This window comes from Triturus cristatus, chromosome 10, assembly GCF_964204655.1.
Source record: "Triturus cristatus chromosome 10, aTriCri1.1, whole genome shotgun sequence".
NCBI lineage: Eukaryota > Metazoa > Chordata > Amphibia > Caudata > Salamandridae > Triturus > Triturus cristatus.
In genome coordinates, this window is record NC_140593.1 from 256,782,566 (window position 1) to 256,800,564 (window position 17,999).

At 42.1% G+C, this 17,999-nt stretch overlaps 1 protein-coding gene across 1 annotated transcript in view; it reads left to right on the forward strand.

The window, feature by feature from the left end:
- Positions 1-17,999, forward strand: part of ITGB8 (integrin subunit beta 8) — a 288,300-nt gene that overhangs the window by 177,240 nt on the left and 93,061 nt on the right. The window contains 2 exon segments of the mRNA XM_085630937.1: positions 1,391-1,525; positions 9,619-10,024. Coding sequence (XP_085487063.1) covers positions 1,391-1,525; positions 9,619-10,024 — 541 coding nt within the window.

The following is a 17,999-nucleotide window of genomic DNA, read 5'->3' on the forward strand; positions in this document are numbered from 1 at the left end:
TGTTACGATCACTAGCTTCTTTGTATGTGCCCAGCAGACCTCCAAGATCAGCCTCTGGGCACCTACTCAAGGTTCCTAGGTTTAAGAGATTGCACTGGGGTGGTCGCTCTATGTCTTTTCTGGCATCTAAGCTCTGGAACACCCTCCCTCTCAAAATGTGCTCTCTGGAGCAAGAGCTGCCCTTCCGTAAAGCTCTAAAGACCTGACTATTCTGGGAGTAATCTTATCCAGGAGCTGTTCCACAGTAGCTGTGAAAGCGCTTGGAGGCCCACAGGTAGACATGTGTGATAGAAACACTGCAGAATAGAATACTAGTTTGTCTACTTATGGGTGAACGTGTCTCATAGAATGCTGCCCTTATGCCCTTAAGTAACCATTGTACATGAAAGCCAATGCTATCCTGTCTCTGACCCTGCTACAGGGTCCTAGCTGCTGCTTTACAAATATGTATACCGGACTCATTGTAGATAAGGAAAGTTCTGATCAAGGCTTGTGTCAGATCCCATCAGCATGGATGGTTGTCCCTCCAGGCCACAGTGGACAAGACATTTGCTCTGCTCACCAAATGCAATGAAAATGCTATGTCACACACATTCTACTCTTTGCTCTGCAACAAATATTGTATATCACTTGTTAAAATAGGAAGAACGGCGCAATGGACCAGGGAAGGAATTCAGAGATCCAATTTCAATAAACTGCATATCTTTGGGCTGCCTCCTATTGAATCAATGTAGGGCAATCCATGTTAAAGTAAAGGAGCAAATAAATGTATAAAACTTAAAATAACAAATATAAAGGAATGATAACGTAATTACACATATGGGAAAGGAAATCACATTGTTCACGATTGTCACAGCAAAAAGAGAATCAAGACACTGCCTTTAGGAATAACCCATGGGCTACATAAAGTAATGACTGTCATTTCCCAGAGTCTGTAAATGTCAAAGGTGAAATATCTTCAAAACGTGGATCCATGTATTGAGCAGTTCAGACCGCAGAATGTAATGGCAGATATTGACTTGCGTTGATGAAGGCATAGCCTTACCATATAAATGCAAGTTTAAACGTTTTTTTTATAATACATGTAAAATATTAAGCATTTTTAGAAACAACGCAGAGTTACAGAGTGGTAGTTGAGAAGGCTTTATTTTATCTTCGTTTTCAATATGTGGGTTCTGCTTTTTCACTGTAGCACAGTGGGAACACAATGTCTTCTTTGTGCAGTAAACAATGTATCTTTTCATGACGCCACCCTCTTTCCTTCTTTCAAGCACTTTTCCATCATCTCATTTGAAAGTGTACTCCGTGTAAGCGGGGCTATGTTTGTTTGGAACTGGTTTAGCTATCGTATACAAAAATGCAACGTTACTAACAATGGTATTTCCTGCAGGCTCTGCTTTCAGAAGTGAAAATCTCGGTGGTCAACAACATTCAAGGACTGCGAGTAAATATCACTGCCATATGCCCTGATGGAACAAAAACTCGGGGTATAGACGGGTGCACAAATGTGAAAAGCAATGAACAAGTATGTTCAGTTTCTTCTCTAAGAAAAATCCTATTTCATTGCTTTGATTTTTTTAAGTAGCTATCTTCATGTTGCTTCTTATTGTGGGCAAACAAAATTAAGGACTCAACAAAGGGATGATATGCCAATAATAGATGCCAATAACTGTTCATGTGTTAACAATTCGAGTGATGAAAGATTATGTTCAATGTCTTAACCTATAAAATTCTTATTACATTCTTTTAGTTGATATTAGTCCAAATTGTGGGTAAGAAAAATACATGGTTTAACAAACAAATGAGAGGCAATTAACTTCCTACACTTTTAGGTCGAGCATTGGAGACCTCTTGTGTACCCTTTAGTATATACTTATATGTGTATGTACTTTGTGGGCTCTGGAGTTCAGCCGTGGGACTTGTCTGCTTCCGCTTAGGGACTTTTTTTCAGTTCCACTGCCTCTATTTAACTGTCTTAATAGAAAACAACCAGCAGAGGTCAGTAAAATACCAGAGTTGCTTCGGCTTAGGGACTTTCTTTTTTTTTATTTTTCTAGCAAGTACCTCTTTTTAACCTTCTTGATAGAAAACGACCAGCAGAGGTCAGTAAAATACCAGAATCACTTTAGTATTCTCTAGATTTTAGTCCATACAAATTATCTTCCATGAGCATCTGTACACAATAATATTTTTTCAAATCTTGTATTTTCAGTGGTATGACCACCGAAGGCCCTGATTTTATATTAAAAACAGAGCTTTGGACTGTACAATTTCTCGCTGAAAGGCAATATTTCTCTCCATGTGTTCCAATATCTGGCATGTCACGCAGTTTGGTGCTTGTTTTCTCTCCATGTTAAAGAACAGTAGATGTTTCAGCACCCAGGCTAATGTGATGCATAACTAAATACGTATAAGGTCCCTAAGGTGAAACCGATTGCATTGCAAGTGCTTGTTTCAGTTATGGTTTTGATTAACGACATGTATGTTTAGATTCTCAATTTCTAAAATTCGCATTAAATGTTTTTTTCACATTGTTCCCAATTTTTGGTAAACAAAATACATGTCTAATGCCTAAAGAAGTCGAGAAGCCAATTACTTTTGACCTTTTTCAATGATTTCTTTCCCTCAATATTTTGTCCACGATATTAGTTTGCCACAATATTCTTGTAGTTGATATTTTCCAGAGTACGATCCTGGGAATTTGTGAAACGTGTATATTACTATATTACTAGGCATACTTCTGTCTGCCCTCTTCATAACCCTCTGGACTGTAAGCCATTATGATTAGCTATAATGTACATTAGAATATTTTTTTCCAGGGCTCTCTGACATGTGGTGTGATGTGAGAGCACTGTGTGAGGGAAAGGAGGAGTTTTGCTGTGGCATTCTGGATGGTCTGGAGTCTGTGGAGGAGAAGGTTGGAGATTCTGATGCAGAGTGCATTGCCGTAGTCTAGTCCGCTTGTGATGAGAGATTGTGTTAAGGTGTGTCTGGCATTCTGGGATATCCACTTGAAGATCTTGCAAAACATGTGGACTATATGGAAGCAGGCGGACTCCCAGGGGGTGTTCTTGTTGCCGAAGATGAACACTCAGTGGCAGCTCCTCCATTATGGCGGAGGAGCGTTTCCTCACCTGCAGCGAGCGCAGCAGGCACACACATTAATAAAATTGTAAAAAGTTCACTTTTTATGAATCTGTCCCAGGCTCGTGCTGTTATAGCGTGAGGGCAGGGGGCGCGACTGATTAGTGCAATTGCACTATTGCTTCAGCCCCTGCCAGTCCACATGTGGGATTGGTTGGCTGTTTACAGATGCCCAATCTCAAATTGGCACTTTAGAGCCTGCAATTCCTAGGCTGAAAAACAACTGAGGCATTGCAGCCACAGGCTCCCAACCTCAAAATGACCACTGGTTAGCCTGCTCCAGCCAATCCTAGAGCTGCAGTGCAGCTCCAAGATTGGCTAGTTTCACGCTGTTCAAGAGAGGAAGTCCTTCCCCTTCCTCCCTAGTAATCGCCAATGGAGGAGAGTGCCAGGAGGAGAGAGAGATGGGCAGCTGGACCGTCCAGAAAAGGCAACATGCATATGGTGAGTATTTTCGGCATCGCGCCACACCATATTTAAATGTTGCCAGTCGGTGCTGTCAACACTTCCATCTTGTCGGAATCATGCTTCAGGCAACTGAATTTTTATCCAATCTGCTACATTGATCATAAAGTTGGAGAAGTTGGTTCTTGGGGTGGTGGACTTGTCAGTCAGTGATAGGATGAGTTGGGTGTCATCAGCATAAGATATGATGGCGATGACATGGGCTGTGATGATTTTCATGAGCGGTGTCATGGAAATGTTGAACAGGGTTGGGCTGAGCGACGAACCCTGGGGGACTCCGCAGATCAGGTTTTTGGGTTCCTACCTTTAAAATGGTTATCTGATTTGCTGTGTTCTTCCTGCAAGGAAGGAGAAAATCCAGTTGAGTGCTGGTCCTTAGATACCTTTGTCAAGCAGTCTTCTGATGAGTGTGCAGTGGGACACTGTGGGATTTCTGATTCAGAAAGGAATATATGAATGGTTAGTAACTGGAGTTGCAGTCGCAAAGCATAGATGAGTTACCTACCCCAAATTTGAGAAGGTAGCTGATTCGCAAAGGGGAAGATGCCCCCTTGGGACACCCACATGAGTCATGACGTGGCCTCTGGGGTGGGATGAGCAAGCAGTGGTCCAGTCTCCATCCCGGATCTTCCAAAATAGTTTTTTTTTTGTTAAAGCTCTGTCACTTTGATGAACATAGCCTGCATTTAAAAAAGTTTGCCATTTTGGAAGGCAAATTCAGCTATGGAGTTGTACCTTATAGGACTCCACCCCTGCACTGGCAGCCAATTACAGGGGGTCATAAATTGCACCTGCCTACCTATTAGTACATAGGTTGCATAGCATACCAGTCTGTGTGCGAAGTGCACATCCTGGTTTGTGAAAGGGAATGATTCATACGGCCAAATGTTAATAATGTTTCTGGGGGTAGAAAAAATGTTTGAAAAAGTACAATTTAGGTTAGTTTTGTAGAACACAAATAGCTCTAGACATCTTCAAAGATTTCAATAGTGGTATCTGAGTTCAGGTTGTTACATAACCATATTCTGGAATCTGGAAATTGTGCAGTAGAATCAAAGGAATGGTTGTTTTATAAGGATTGGAAACTTGTGTCATGTAAGGCCACATGTGTTTTAATCATTACTCTATGTTGGAGATCTGCACAGCAGTTATAACTTTTAAGAATCTTTATTTTTCCTTTTCAAAGTATTAGTTGCCAAGTTTCAGTGAGAAATACAATGAGACTAGTGTATAGCCTGCATTTCTTTAAATCTGTTTCCAAGTTACACTGCTGGATAATAATATGAGGTCAGGTTAGTTGCGTAGATAAATGTTGCATGATGTTATGTTCATAATTATCTCCCATTGCCTATTGTTTTTCTTGAAACGTAAAAATATAAAAAACAACTCAATATTTTCCATTGAGAACAAAGTTCAACTTCTGCAGTTCATCAATCTCCTTATGGCCCCAATGTTTTAGTTATGGAATTAGTTTAATACCTTAGGTTGATTCACAATGCACAGCTTTATGTAATGGTGTGCAAAGGATGCACATTATATATTACTCAAGCCATTTAACTGTCAAAAAGAATAACAATTTGCATTCAAGTTTTTAGATTGCCATTAATTTTAATTTGTGGTTTAACTGACGCTCCCGCTTATTACTATACTCCATATTTCGCTCTCCTAAAAGCTTGCAGTCTTTTTTTTCAATAGTAAAATGACGGATATTAAGTTGGGAGGTTGGACTGTCATGTCACCACTGTGGAACACAAAATACTGCAACCACAGTCGCGGAGGACCGGCTGCTGCATATTATGTGCTAATTGTGTTTCCCCCCAGCAGCTCCCACCATCATTAAATATGATCTGCAGGAGAAGAATGTCAGTCAGGCAAGTCTACCATGCCTGTGTGGTATTTATTTATAAAGTTATGGAATGCTCTGCAACCCTTAAGAGCATCTTTTCTGTAAGCAGGAGCAACAGCATCATTACACAGCAATCCCAAAGAGGGAGGACTTAGATTAGATCATAAGCAGGTTCTGACAAAAACAGTGTTTTATCAGTTTCCTAAATTTAATGTGATCACATTCAAGTCTGATAAAGTAGGAATGCTGTGTGACTGCACATAGCATCTAGCTCTTGCTCTTTGAATTGTTGGTTCATTTATCATGAAAGTCAAATGTCCCACCACCCAGAGTTCCCACTCCTCTCCCAATATAAAAGTATCTCACAAATGTGAGTGGGCCTATTGTAATGAACAGCAACAGGCCAAAACTGTGAACATATGTGTGACTGCCAAAACAATTTTGGGATCAGAGCACACACTCTGTTGCATCGAATAGCAGTGTGACAGTTCACTTAGTCCTAATACAAGCTAATTAAATTACAGAAAAATGCAAAATATCTGGGATGTTTATGCAGAAATGGCCATAACATTGAATTGTCATAAGATCCTCTGGATGATTAGCACACACTGCGAATACCCCATAGTAACCACATTTCAGAAGTAAGGAAAACATGAACTAGAACTAAGATGGAGTACAGGTGACAGTACAAGGGTTAAATCAAGATCCTTAGAGGAACAAGGTGAAAGTCCTAAAATGCTGACCTGAGTGGGAGGGGAGGGGGGCAAAGATTAGAAATAAAGTATTTTGCAGTGAAAACTGTTTATAGACTGGGCTACGCATTGAAGCACAGATAAAACTGTTGAAATATATGACGCAACATATTGAAACATGTACAGAACGTTGATGTGATTATAATAATTTGTACAAAACAATTAATGGTCCTAATGTTATGAAAAAATGCCAATAAAGATATTTGAAGAAAAAAAAGATCCCCTGGATGGTCAACGTAAACACAGCAGGGCAGTGGATTGCAGTATCTTTCCACAGTTCCTTGCGAAACTTGTTCTGACACACAGTTCAGTAAGTCATATGACTGCTGTAAACATTTACATGTTTCAAGGTTGTATGTATTTATAGGTATTTTTTTAAGCTTAAAGCTAGCTATGAAGCAACAGAACACTACATTACATGGGGGTGGGAGGGTGTTCTGAGATTTGACTGTTTTAGGCATACGGAGAGTAAGTATTTTTCCCAAAATCACACATCGATGAGTCTACTACCAAGGCTGTGATTCCAACCTGCATTCTTTGGTTTTAAGTTCAGCAACTTTAACCAGTAAGCCACATCTCCTCCCCGAGGACACATTATGGAGACCTGTATGTCTAACTCAAATTGTCTGTGTTTTGTGAATATTCAAATTAGTGTCATTGAATTTCCTAGAAATGTACACGTATTAAGAACCATAAGTATTGTGTTTTCATTTTATGCTATAGGAATGATAATTATTATTATAAATAAACATTTTCACATTCACATACTTAGGGGGGTCATTAGGATGGGGGAATGGGACCACCCGCCATCGGTGCAGGGGTCCCGTTGGTGGTAATAGGATGCGCCCGCCACACTGTCGGGCGCATCCTGCATACTTGACATTGCGGTGGGCGGTGCTCTCAGAACTGCCTGCCACAATGCCAAGAAGACATGTTGTGCACTTCCATGCACAACGTGGCAGGCACCGCGCGGTGCCGGCCATGTTGTGCAAGGAACTGCAGGGGGGTACCATAGGTACCCCCCATGTGCACCCCCCAGAATCCCTGGGGGCCCGCTACGGGCCCCCAATGGCAAAAACCGCCTGCCTTTCCGTCAGGTCCCGGCCTGCATAGTAATATTGATGGCGGTGTCTACCAGACACCGCCACCATATAAACTGCTTTTCCGCCCGGTAGACAATCGGGCGGACTGCCTACCGGCAGAAAACCGGCGGGCGGTCTTCCCGTCCGCCGGGGTCCCCCCCGCCATGGTAATGTGGCGGTGGAAATTTGCAGCGGGCGGAGGTTTTTGGCCGGCGGATCGCCACCGCCATACGAGCGGTGGCGACCTGCCCGTTATCCTAATGGACCCCTTAGTGTGCCACACTGAACTCAATCAGAATGTCATGATGTGATAAATATGCAAGGTAATTTCTCTTCCTTTATTTAAAAAAGGCTGCAGCAAGCGATTCCTGAGTGTCCCTTCTTATACTTCTGGGGCCGTATCATACCAAGAACCCCAGGGAATCCATTGCCATTGTCCATGCACTATATATTCTAAATTCCTGGGCAGAAGCAAAGACGTTTTTTAAGAGGCGACACATTGAGGTGTCACACACTCAGTGCATCGCCAGTGGCTGGTCTGTGGAAGAGGAGCAAGAGGATTCCAGTGGCCACGCATCTCTCTGCTGTTGTTTGAAGTCTCTCACAGGCTGCAAGAGGACCTATGCACTCTGTTCAAAAGTGAGGACAGGTTGCCTACTTCAGGGAAAGGCAGATCAGCAGCTTCAAGCAGTTTGTCATCTTTCACTAATCCACTGTGCATAGTTCAGGCAGTGATTCGCTTTTTGGAGTTTCACGCTTCCTGTGATAGTGTCTACTGGCCTAGTCTGTGCCCAGCATGCACATCTTAATTGTGTGCCACCGCGTTGTGTGGAAAAGTATGCCCTGACTGTCTTCTGTCTGCCCTCCTCAAATGGAAAGAAGAAATAATGAGGAGTAATAAATATATTTCTCCTTCTTACACCCCTATCATGTCAGGAGCACCCTTTTGGTGCAAACCCAGGTTTAAATGTTTTTATAAACCTTGGTTTGCATCTAAATACATGGGTGGATGCATGTGAGTGGATGCATGTGAAAGCCCATGCTCCACCCGTGTAACACCTACCCGCCAAAAAATAACGCAAGGCGCTGCTATGCACTGCTTTGTGTTACTTTATATTTACTAAACCATGCAAAGCAATGCAAAGTGGCTTTCTGTGACCTAGTAAATGCCAGAAATTTTGGCCCATGTTTTTCACACTCACAGAACGTTTTCAAATTTTCAATTTTTCATTTTATTTCTTGATTTATATAAACTTTATTAATTTGTTAGTATTGTTTAATTTTCCAAGAAGTCACCCACCTCCTGATTCAGTGTCTTCTGCCCCAGGGGTCCGCAAACCACCAGTTAAGAACCACTGACCTGTACCATTAGTAAATAGTGTGAGGGTGTCGGTTCTTACTAGTGTTCAAACTTACTCCACTCTACTTTGACTTTGAAATAAGGGCCTAATTCTGATGTCGGTCAGAGAGTACTCTGACTCACTACTTGTCGGAATCGTTTCCAACCGGCTCTTTTTTGTGAAGTCTGACCGACCGATTAAGACGGTTCTGAACACCGTTCGGTCGGACTCCTATTGACTTCAATGAGAGCCTGTGTTCCGAACGACAACACAGGCTCCCATTGGAAAAAGGTGTGATTGCGGAAAACCTTGCACCCTGTGGCGCATTGTGCATGGTTGTAAAGAGGGGTCCCATGGGTACCCCCACAGGCCCCAACCAGAGGCCTACAGGTGAAGGAGGGCCTGCAATGAGTCCCTAAAGTCAGTTTACAACAGCCGTTCCATGTCAGGCAGACTGATTCGGAAAGGCTATCCAAATCTGACATAGTAATAGTCGGTCGGAAACGCGGTCCATAGACCTGTACAATTTGGCTCCGACCGACTCGGTCTCTCTGAATGCCAGTTGGAACCGAGTTGGACAGACCGAACGGTTACCTTCCATCGCAATCGGTCGGTTGAAAATGTTTCCGAGTCAGTTGGAAACATGGATTCTGACTCAGATTAGGAAAACACAAATGCCATTTGAAGCCTTCCAACCGATATCATAATGAGGCCCATAGTTCCAACTGTTTTCATAATGACCTCTGCGAGCGAACACCCGTGTTCTTGCCCTTAATCCTGAATGTATGACTGAAAAGACATCTACCATGTTTGCAGATTTTCCAGAGTTCTAATCTTTATAATAACCGTTATTTGCAATTTATGAAGGCAGATGGCATTTTTGTTCTAAGATGTGCAAAATTTTAACTAAGCCTTGTGTCTTTGGTTGACAAATATGTTTTTCTTTTATACCTTTATTGGAAATTAAATCTTGTGTCTTTGTTTCCTAGGTTCTTCTTAATATAACTCTTGCATTAAGCAGATGTGATGTGGCTGAAGGACATAACTACATCGTAATCAAACCTATCGGTTTCAATGAAACTTCTAAAATCATGATTAATGTGAACTGCTCCTGCCCATGTGATGGCAGCAGGAGACACGATGGACAATGTTTCAGTGAAACTTCTCAAGATGGACAAACGCTACAGTCCTCAGAAAAGGCCTGCACTACGGATAAGGAAATGTTTTCTCCAGACAGTTGCAAGAAGTCGGAAGGACATGTCTCCTGCAGTGGTCGGGGTGTGTGCCTATGCGGGAAGTGCCATTGCCACAAAACCAAACTGGGCATCATACATGGACAATACTGTGAAATAGACAACTTTTCCTGCCCATACCATGATGGAAAGATGTGTAATGGTAAGCATACAAATTAAAAGCAGAGTTTTGTAAAACCATACAGTTTTATCTAGACTTTTAATTATATTAATCTTGCTACATCAGTGGCTGATGGCCCAAAGTTTGTGATCTGAGTAATTCTGTGTTCGCCTGTACTGCAAGTAACTTGTAGTTGTATTCAACTGACTGAACAGTGCTGCTGTATTATAGGTGATGCATGTAGTTTACTATTCTGTTTTTACATTTGAGTTCTGAGGCATACCATGCTTAATCAAAACTCAGACTGCCATACCTCTATCGTACTGCTTAAAGAGATGGCCATAGAATATTCTGGGGCATATTAACAAGGAACAGGGAAAATTAACGCTAAGGGCGCTTACCGTTAATTTTTTTAACGCCCGCTATCGCTGGATAATATCGCCTGGTTATCCCGTGATTAACAACGCTAACCACCTAGGCGATAAAAACTCCAGCGATAGCGTCATTTTGGGAGGTTATCGCTGGTAATGCAGCAATAAAACTACAAGGATAGGGATATCCTTGTTGATAGCCCATGGTGGACTTAGCTATGTAATCCACCTCCCATTGGATTACATGGCTAAATCTGAAAATTAGCAGACGTAAAAAAGCAGCGTTAACCGTGATTAGCGCTGCTTTTTTTGTCTCTAGCAGGGTTAGCATGAAGCTTGAAGCTTTGTGACATTTCTCCTATTATTTTGCTCTGGAAAGCCCACTTTGCATCTCATTAGAGATGCAAAGGGAAGCGTAGTGAAAAAGGTTGCTAACATGCAATTTTGCATGTTAGCACCCTGTTGTTGATAGGGCGATATTCTTATCTCCACTTCTTTGGCTTTTAAAGCCACAAAAGTGGAGATAAATCCCTTGTTAATATGCCCCATTCTGTTGTTTATTTTCCAGTGTATTGATTTATTCTGTCCAGCAGCAGCCATGTGTTCTGCCGCCTGACAGGTTTCACGGTGTCCATAAAACTTGTCAGCTCACGCTGCATGTACAAAAGCATCCCATTTGAGTATTCAGGGCCCTGTCTCTACACACATGGATATCTTTTAGGAAGATTAAAATATAGGTTGAAGAACATGTTACAGTTGTTACTTTTCATGATTAGGTAACAAAGTGCATTTTATGTGCAAAGAATAGTAGTGTATGTATGCGATAATCTGACGGTACCCGGTGACCCTGTCACAGTAATTTCAGAAAAAGACAGTAAGTCAAATTGTTTAGGAATGACATGAATCATGTGATGATGCACAGTGTATATGCAGAAATTACGTTGAAAAGTTCAAAGCTTCTTAGTGAGGGAATCTATGTTTTGCCTATAATTTTGTTGCGTACAACTTCTGCAGAGGCACAAATGAATATCTGGGAAGCAATACAAATCCAAACTGCATAGCTGCACAACCTTCCATTAAATTGTGGGTATCTTAAAGAAGGGAAGAGGTACAGCTTTAATTAAACATTTTGTTTTGTGTGTTTTACAGTGTATCCTTGTGAAACTGCCACATATTAACATACCAAAGGATGCACATATATTGTTGGAGATTCATCGACCTTTAGTTGGGAATTAATATTTTTTGCCTGACTTTTTGACTTTCCGTAAGACCTGATGCATATATCATTTTCTGGATCTTGGTGTGCAAATTCTGCAGTTGATCAAAGTGCAGCAAGATTGAGACCCTCTTTGTACAGGCCTTGTATAGCTAAACATGTGGCTTTATTGTTAAAGTTTGCATAGCAAAAGAGGGCCTGGTGTGAACTGAGGTCTTGATGTGAACTGAAGCAACCACAAACTCTTTTCAAATTGGGGGCCTCATTTATGAAGTGTTGCATCGCTGCGTGAAAACAGCGATGCAACACTTTTCAGTGCGCCCTCCTTGCGACACCATAGATGCGCCGTATTTACTGTATGGCACACCATGTCACAAGGATTTACAGATACGTCAGTATTCCTGACGTATCTGTAGGCGTAAAAGTGGCACATTGCTGAGCTGTGTCTGAAAACAGACGCAACTCCAGCAATGCGTCTTTTCACATGGGGCAAGCCCCATGGGAAAGGGCCTGTGTCAGTCTTATGCCTGCTGTGAGCCAGGGATCAGATTTTGACACAGTGGCGTCCTAGAAGTGTCGCAGTGAAATCTCATAGATTTCCATGCACCACTTCTACTACCCTTTTTTGCGGGGGAACACCCACCCTGCATACATTATACCTGATGCAGGTATAATGTAGCGCAGGGCTTTACAAAGTTACACTTCTGCTTAGATGCGTCACTTTGTAAATATGGCGCAACGTGGCACATTTCTTACTCTGCCACTTCATCACAAAAGGTGACGCAACGGCAGCACAAAGGACTCATAAATAAGCCCCTGTATCTTTAAAATCAACAATGATATATAATATTGCACTGTCTCCAGGCACCTGCGTAGTAAAACGGACCACACCTCAGGTGTTGGATGATGTCCAATTGCCTAAGCTGGAGATGCATTTATTAATTGAATGAAACTCCCAATTCTTTTTTTCCTATTTGGCAGCTTCAAACACTATAATCTTTTCAGCATACAGACGAGTCTGGGGGAATTCCTTACTGGTTCATTGTCTTTTCACCCTTTGGCAGCCCCTTGAGTTAAGATGAACCCTCGGATGCTATTGTGTGAAAAATCCTTCTTTCTAGAGAGCTTATCCATTAGTCATCTGCTTGATGAGGGCTGTTGGTGACCAAGGGAGAATGATTAGCATAAATATTGTTTACTGGGAGCATCCTCAGTACATTAGCAAGAAGAGAGCACGCGCCATATATGTTTAATTTAGTACTCGTGCAGAAAACTGGTCTAGGTCATTTGCATCTATTTTTATATGCTTGGGTAATGGGAATGGAGAAAACAGATTTGCTCCCTAAATATTTTTGCACTTGGGCAAAAGTAAGAAAATAGATTGAAAAACAATTAATAAATATGTCAAAAACATCAAATATTGTGCCACATGTGTGAAATATTTTTAACAAACAGGCAATGATCCATGAGAAGCATTTAAAAAAAAAATAAGCAATTTGATATTGCACAGTTTGTGCCGCTGAGGTCATAAATCAAGGAACACACCAATTTTCCCTCAACTTTAGGCATATCATTTATACTTGGGAAATGGAGGAAATTAATTGTCTCTATTTCTTGTTAAGTAAACATAGCACTGATAGTACAAAATACATTTGGCAGATTTATCTCCCTCCAGTTTAACCTTATCTTGGAGCAAACCGGTGTACCTATTCCTTACCAGACAAACATGTTGCTCTACGTACTACTGTTGCTCAACTATGAATGTACCTTAAAAAAACTAAAGAGAAGAGGTGTTTGGCAAAGCAGGAATAGTTGGTTTGATTAAACACTTCGCCAGGAGTGCAGCTTACAGAAACGGGTCTGAGGACTGTCTCAAATTACAATCAATCTGAGTGATTTTTATATAGTTTTGGGTGTCATAAAAGTACATCCAGCGATCCTTGTTTAGTAAAAGAATGTGGGCCTTGTCTGTGGATTCGTAAATAAAAGTTCCCTGATAACAAATGCAGTTGGACTTCGAACGTCTGTGGACACAATTTGGGCCAGTGTGTATTGTGTCCAGATGCCAGGCATGAGGGGTGCGTGATCACTGCATGTACTCTGTGTGCTGTGTCCTGATTGGCTGCATTTTCTAAACTCCATGTGGCACCTGACTTTATGGTGTCTTGGAAATGCGCTCACCCCTCTGGCCACCTGTGCCTTATTTGGGCCAATTTCTCAGGACCGTTGTGGTGTTGCCGTGCTTATCAGGGTGATGAACTTGAGTTTCCTATTTGATTGTCTTCCAGCTACGTGCCATCCCACCTGTGACCTGTCAATCAATTGCCACGGACCTAGGTTGAGTAGCTTGTCTGATCACATATTTCTGAGTTGGGGTTGATGGAGAGTTTTGTTTGTGTATGCGAGTGTACTATTATAAGCATTGGCATCATTTTAGCAAAGAACTGTGTTGCATTCTAGAGGAAGTGTTGCATGTGAATTGTTGCAATCCAAGACAAGTGTCACAAGATTATCTAGGCAGAAAGTCCTATAAAAAGAGGGTGGGCACCAGACCAGAGGAATTCAATGATTGGGTTCAATGGGGAATGATTGTTACCAGAGGGACAATAGGAAGGAACTCTCAACTCTTTTCTGCATAGACCAGAGGAGAACTCCAAGAAGTTCAGAAATTAAAGGTCAAAGCACTGACTCCAGAAAACAAGTAAGAGTCGGTCAATAGCACCTCAGTTTGGCTGCCAAAATATCATGCTGGGGATCAGACAATTGGAGGCTAAGTTTGAAAAGAGCCTAAGTGCTGTCAACTAACTCAAAGAAACTTTAAACTTTTATACTTCTTTAATTCAATTTAAACTCACACAAGATACCAAATATAAGTCCCTTAGGTACATGATTTTCGTCTTTGAAACCCAACAAAAACAGACTACTTCATTCTTGACTGCAGAATTGACATTCTTCTCAGTCATTGGCAGCCCTCCTACAAGCCAGATAATTTACATCTTTAATTATTATTGACCGTTAGTGCAAATACGGTTTAGAACCACTTATGGCTGGGGCACCAAGAACACTTTATACTGAACTCACACGGTTGCCCACAGTATTGCCTAAGAGCAGTGGTTGTGTATGAAGGAAGGCCTTTTGATCCTTTGGTGCTCCTCTACAGAGCCCCATCCCTAATCCTTAAAGCCATGAATTGTAAAATGTCCTTCTCTGAAATGTCCTTCTCTGAAGGGTTAGCCCATACCTTTTGCCTTCATCCTCCTCTTTTTTTGACCTTCTTTTTTTTGGCTTTAGGGCCCTGGGCACTTTCCCACTGCTGACCAGTACTATAGTGCATGGGTTCTCTCCTCTAAACATAGTATAATTGGCTTAAACCTGTTTGGCCTGTGTGATTTACTTGTAAGTCCCATGTAAAGTGGTATATCATATACCCAGGGCTGGTTCTTCAAATGCAACTAATGGGCCTGGAGCACAAATTGTGCCGCCCACTTAGGTAGCCTTTCAAACCTGTCTCAGGCCCGCCACTGCAGTGCCTATGTGTGCAGATTACAGCCATTTCGACTTGCCATTTCAAACTACTTGCCAAGCCTTAAACTCCCCTTTTATTACATATACGTCACACCTAAGGTAGACTCCTAGAAACGCTAAGGCCAATGTATTATGTCAGTAAAAGGTAGGACATGTACCTATATGTTACACATGTCCTGCTAGTGAAAAAACATCTGAGTTCGTATTTCACTTTTGTGTAGCCTACTCCACTCATAGTCTAGCATTTGGAATTCCTATAACACTTTTAAGCTATAATTCATTGATTAGAAAGGAGTAGCTAAATCATGTTTCATATCTTTGGAATGGTAATGATAAGTCCACTTTAGTGGTAAAGGTGGATGTGTCATCACTATTTTAGAAGTGGCACTCCACTTTTAGAAACTGGACATTTCTCTGTTCTAAAATTTGCTATGTGGGCCTGCAGCCTCTCTCCAATACATGTCTGGGCAGCTGACAGCTACAATTGTGCATTCCCTCTAGACAGCCACAAACACAGGAAGGTGAGGCTCATCTGCATTCTGAGCACTCATTTGCATCCATCTGCATTCTGATGGGTCTTCCTGGGCAAGAAGGAATGGAGGGGCTGACCCTTCAAAAGGTAGTGTCCTGTCCACTAACAAAGCACTAATTGCCCACCCCCAACACATAGCCTGGCAGACAGGGCTCTGGTACTATCAATCACTACAATAGTAAACCTGGAAAGAACTCTGCTGGAGTAAAGACTGCTGTTCTGTAAGGATTGCCACTCTGCCTTGACTGACTGTTCTGAGGAACTGCCTGCTGATCTCTGCCGTATTAAGGACAAGGACTGGACCCATCTCACTTGAACCCAGAGTTCTCCAAGGGTTTGCTGACTTGACTCCTGTTTTCTGAAGTCTCAGGGACATAAACCACTGCCAGTTGGTGCTGCTGGATTCTGCCATCGGTGAGTCCTGCCCTCGCCTAAGGTGCTTCCTCCAGTCCTGTGCCTGCAAAGTGGGTTCTGCAGCTGCTTTACTACAAAATGGAAGCATAATCACCACTGCGTCAGTCGGAACAGACGCATCGCCCTTCAGCATCAACGCAAGGCTGTTCTACAACAGCGGTCCCACAGCCTGCGTGGCCTGATGACAATGCTCCGTGCGGCTTGACGATAACGCAGTTCATTCATCTCTGCATAGCTCGATAACGATGCAGGAATCCACTGCGTGAATCTGAACAGATGCAGTGTGCTCTTGGCATCGACGCTTGTTTCTTCCAAGGTACTTTTTCAGAGTTCGTAGTCAGCCTACCATCCATCATGGTTAGCTTGAGCTTTGGATCTGTACTAGTCCCTTGTAACCTCAAGTAACCTTTGGACCGATAGTGACTTCTAAGCACTATTTTTACATTTATTATTCAAAAATGCATATCTCGTCTTCTACTGATTATATTTTTGATGTTTTGGTCTCGTTTTACTCGGATAAATATTCTCTTTTTTTTAAAACCTCTATGCATTATTTTGTGGTGTATTAATTTTGTTACTCTGTGTGTGTGTTGCACAAATACTTTACACATTGCCTCTTAAGTTAAGACTGCCTGCACTGTGCCAAACTATAAGAGGATGAGCACATCTTAATTTAAGTGTGTATCTAGCTTACCCTGACTAGGATTGTGGTACCTACTTGGACTGGGTGCAAACCTCTGCCAACTAAAGATGCAAGCTCTAACATTAGTGATCAGCAGAGTGGATAGGACTTGTTTTTATGCAATACCATCAAGTAATTCATTGTTCGCTAAAACTCTATGCAAAGACCATTGTTTTTTATTTTTCTCCCAATTGGACATTTTTCTAAATTTGACTCCTTATTCACCTTCATCATTTTGACACTCTTTTGTTGCACTTGTGATACCTTTCCATGATGTCCATGGAACTCAACTGCCTAGCACACTACACTGGGAGTGAGTTAAAGGAGTTCTGCAAAGAGAGGAGGTTGAATGTGGGCTGACATGCTTCTACAACAGACCTATAGATAGCCCTGAGAAGCTTATGTGGAAGGTAGGAGGCTGCAAGAAACAACAGACACGAAGGATGGGTATGACAGAGGACTCATCTGCATTCATCTGCATTCTGATAGCCTTCCTCGGCAGAAAGGGAGAAAGGGAGCTGACACTTACATCGGAATAAGCTGTGTCTGGTCCTCACAGATAGCCTGGCAAACAAGGCTGGGATGAAAGGGGACATGTGCACTTCAAGGAGCTGCTTTGAATTCACCTCACTTCAAAGGCGCATTTGGGTATATGCCCTGAAGATCTGACCCTGCCAAGAAAGTCCACTACTGGATCTGTGAAGAACTCTGCCTGGAGTAAGGACTGCTGTGCTAGGATTGCCACTCTGCTTGACTAACTATTGTTAGAAACTGCTTCATTGCTGTTCTGTGTTTCCCCTGCTGCCTGCTGATCTCTGCCCTGCTGAAGATAAGGACTGGACTCATCTCACTTGAACACAGAGTGACTCCAAGGACAGCGAGGCATGACATATACACAGCACTTGAAACGTAAAGGGATTTGATGCTGAAGCTTTCATCGCCCGAGTGGAACAGGGCCAATGCTTCACCTCCGTCCACGGGATCTACAATGATGTGACGACTCCTCACATTGAGTCTTTGACATCAATGCTTGCTTCATCTAAGGTACTTTGCAGCGGGACCCTTATCAGTCCTATAGCCAGCCTACCTCTCCATTGCAGTCAGTCGGAACATTGATTTACGTCGGTCTAACGCGACTTCAAGTAACCCCTTAGTGTTGCTGACTTCTAAGCACTATTTTTGGTTTATTCTTTAAAAATGTATATCTCTGGTTCTAATTATTGGATTGTTGCTGTTTTGGTCTTGATTTACTCAGATAAATGTTATCTAGTTTTCTA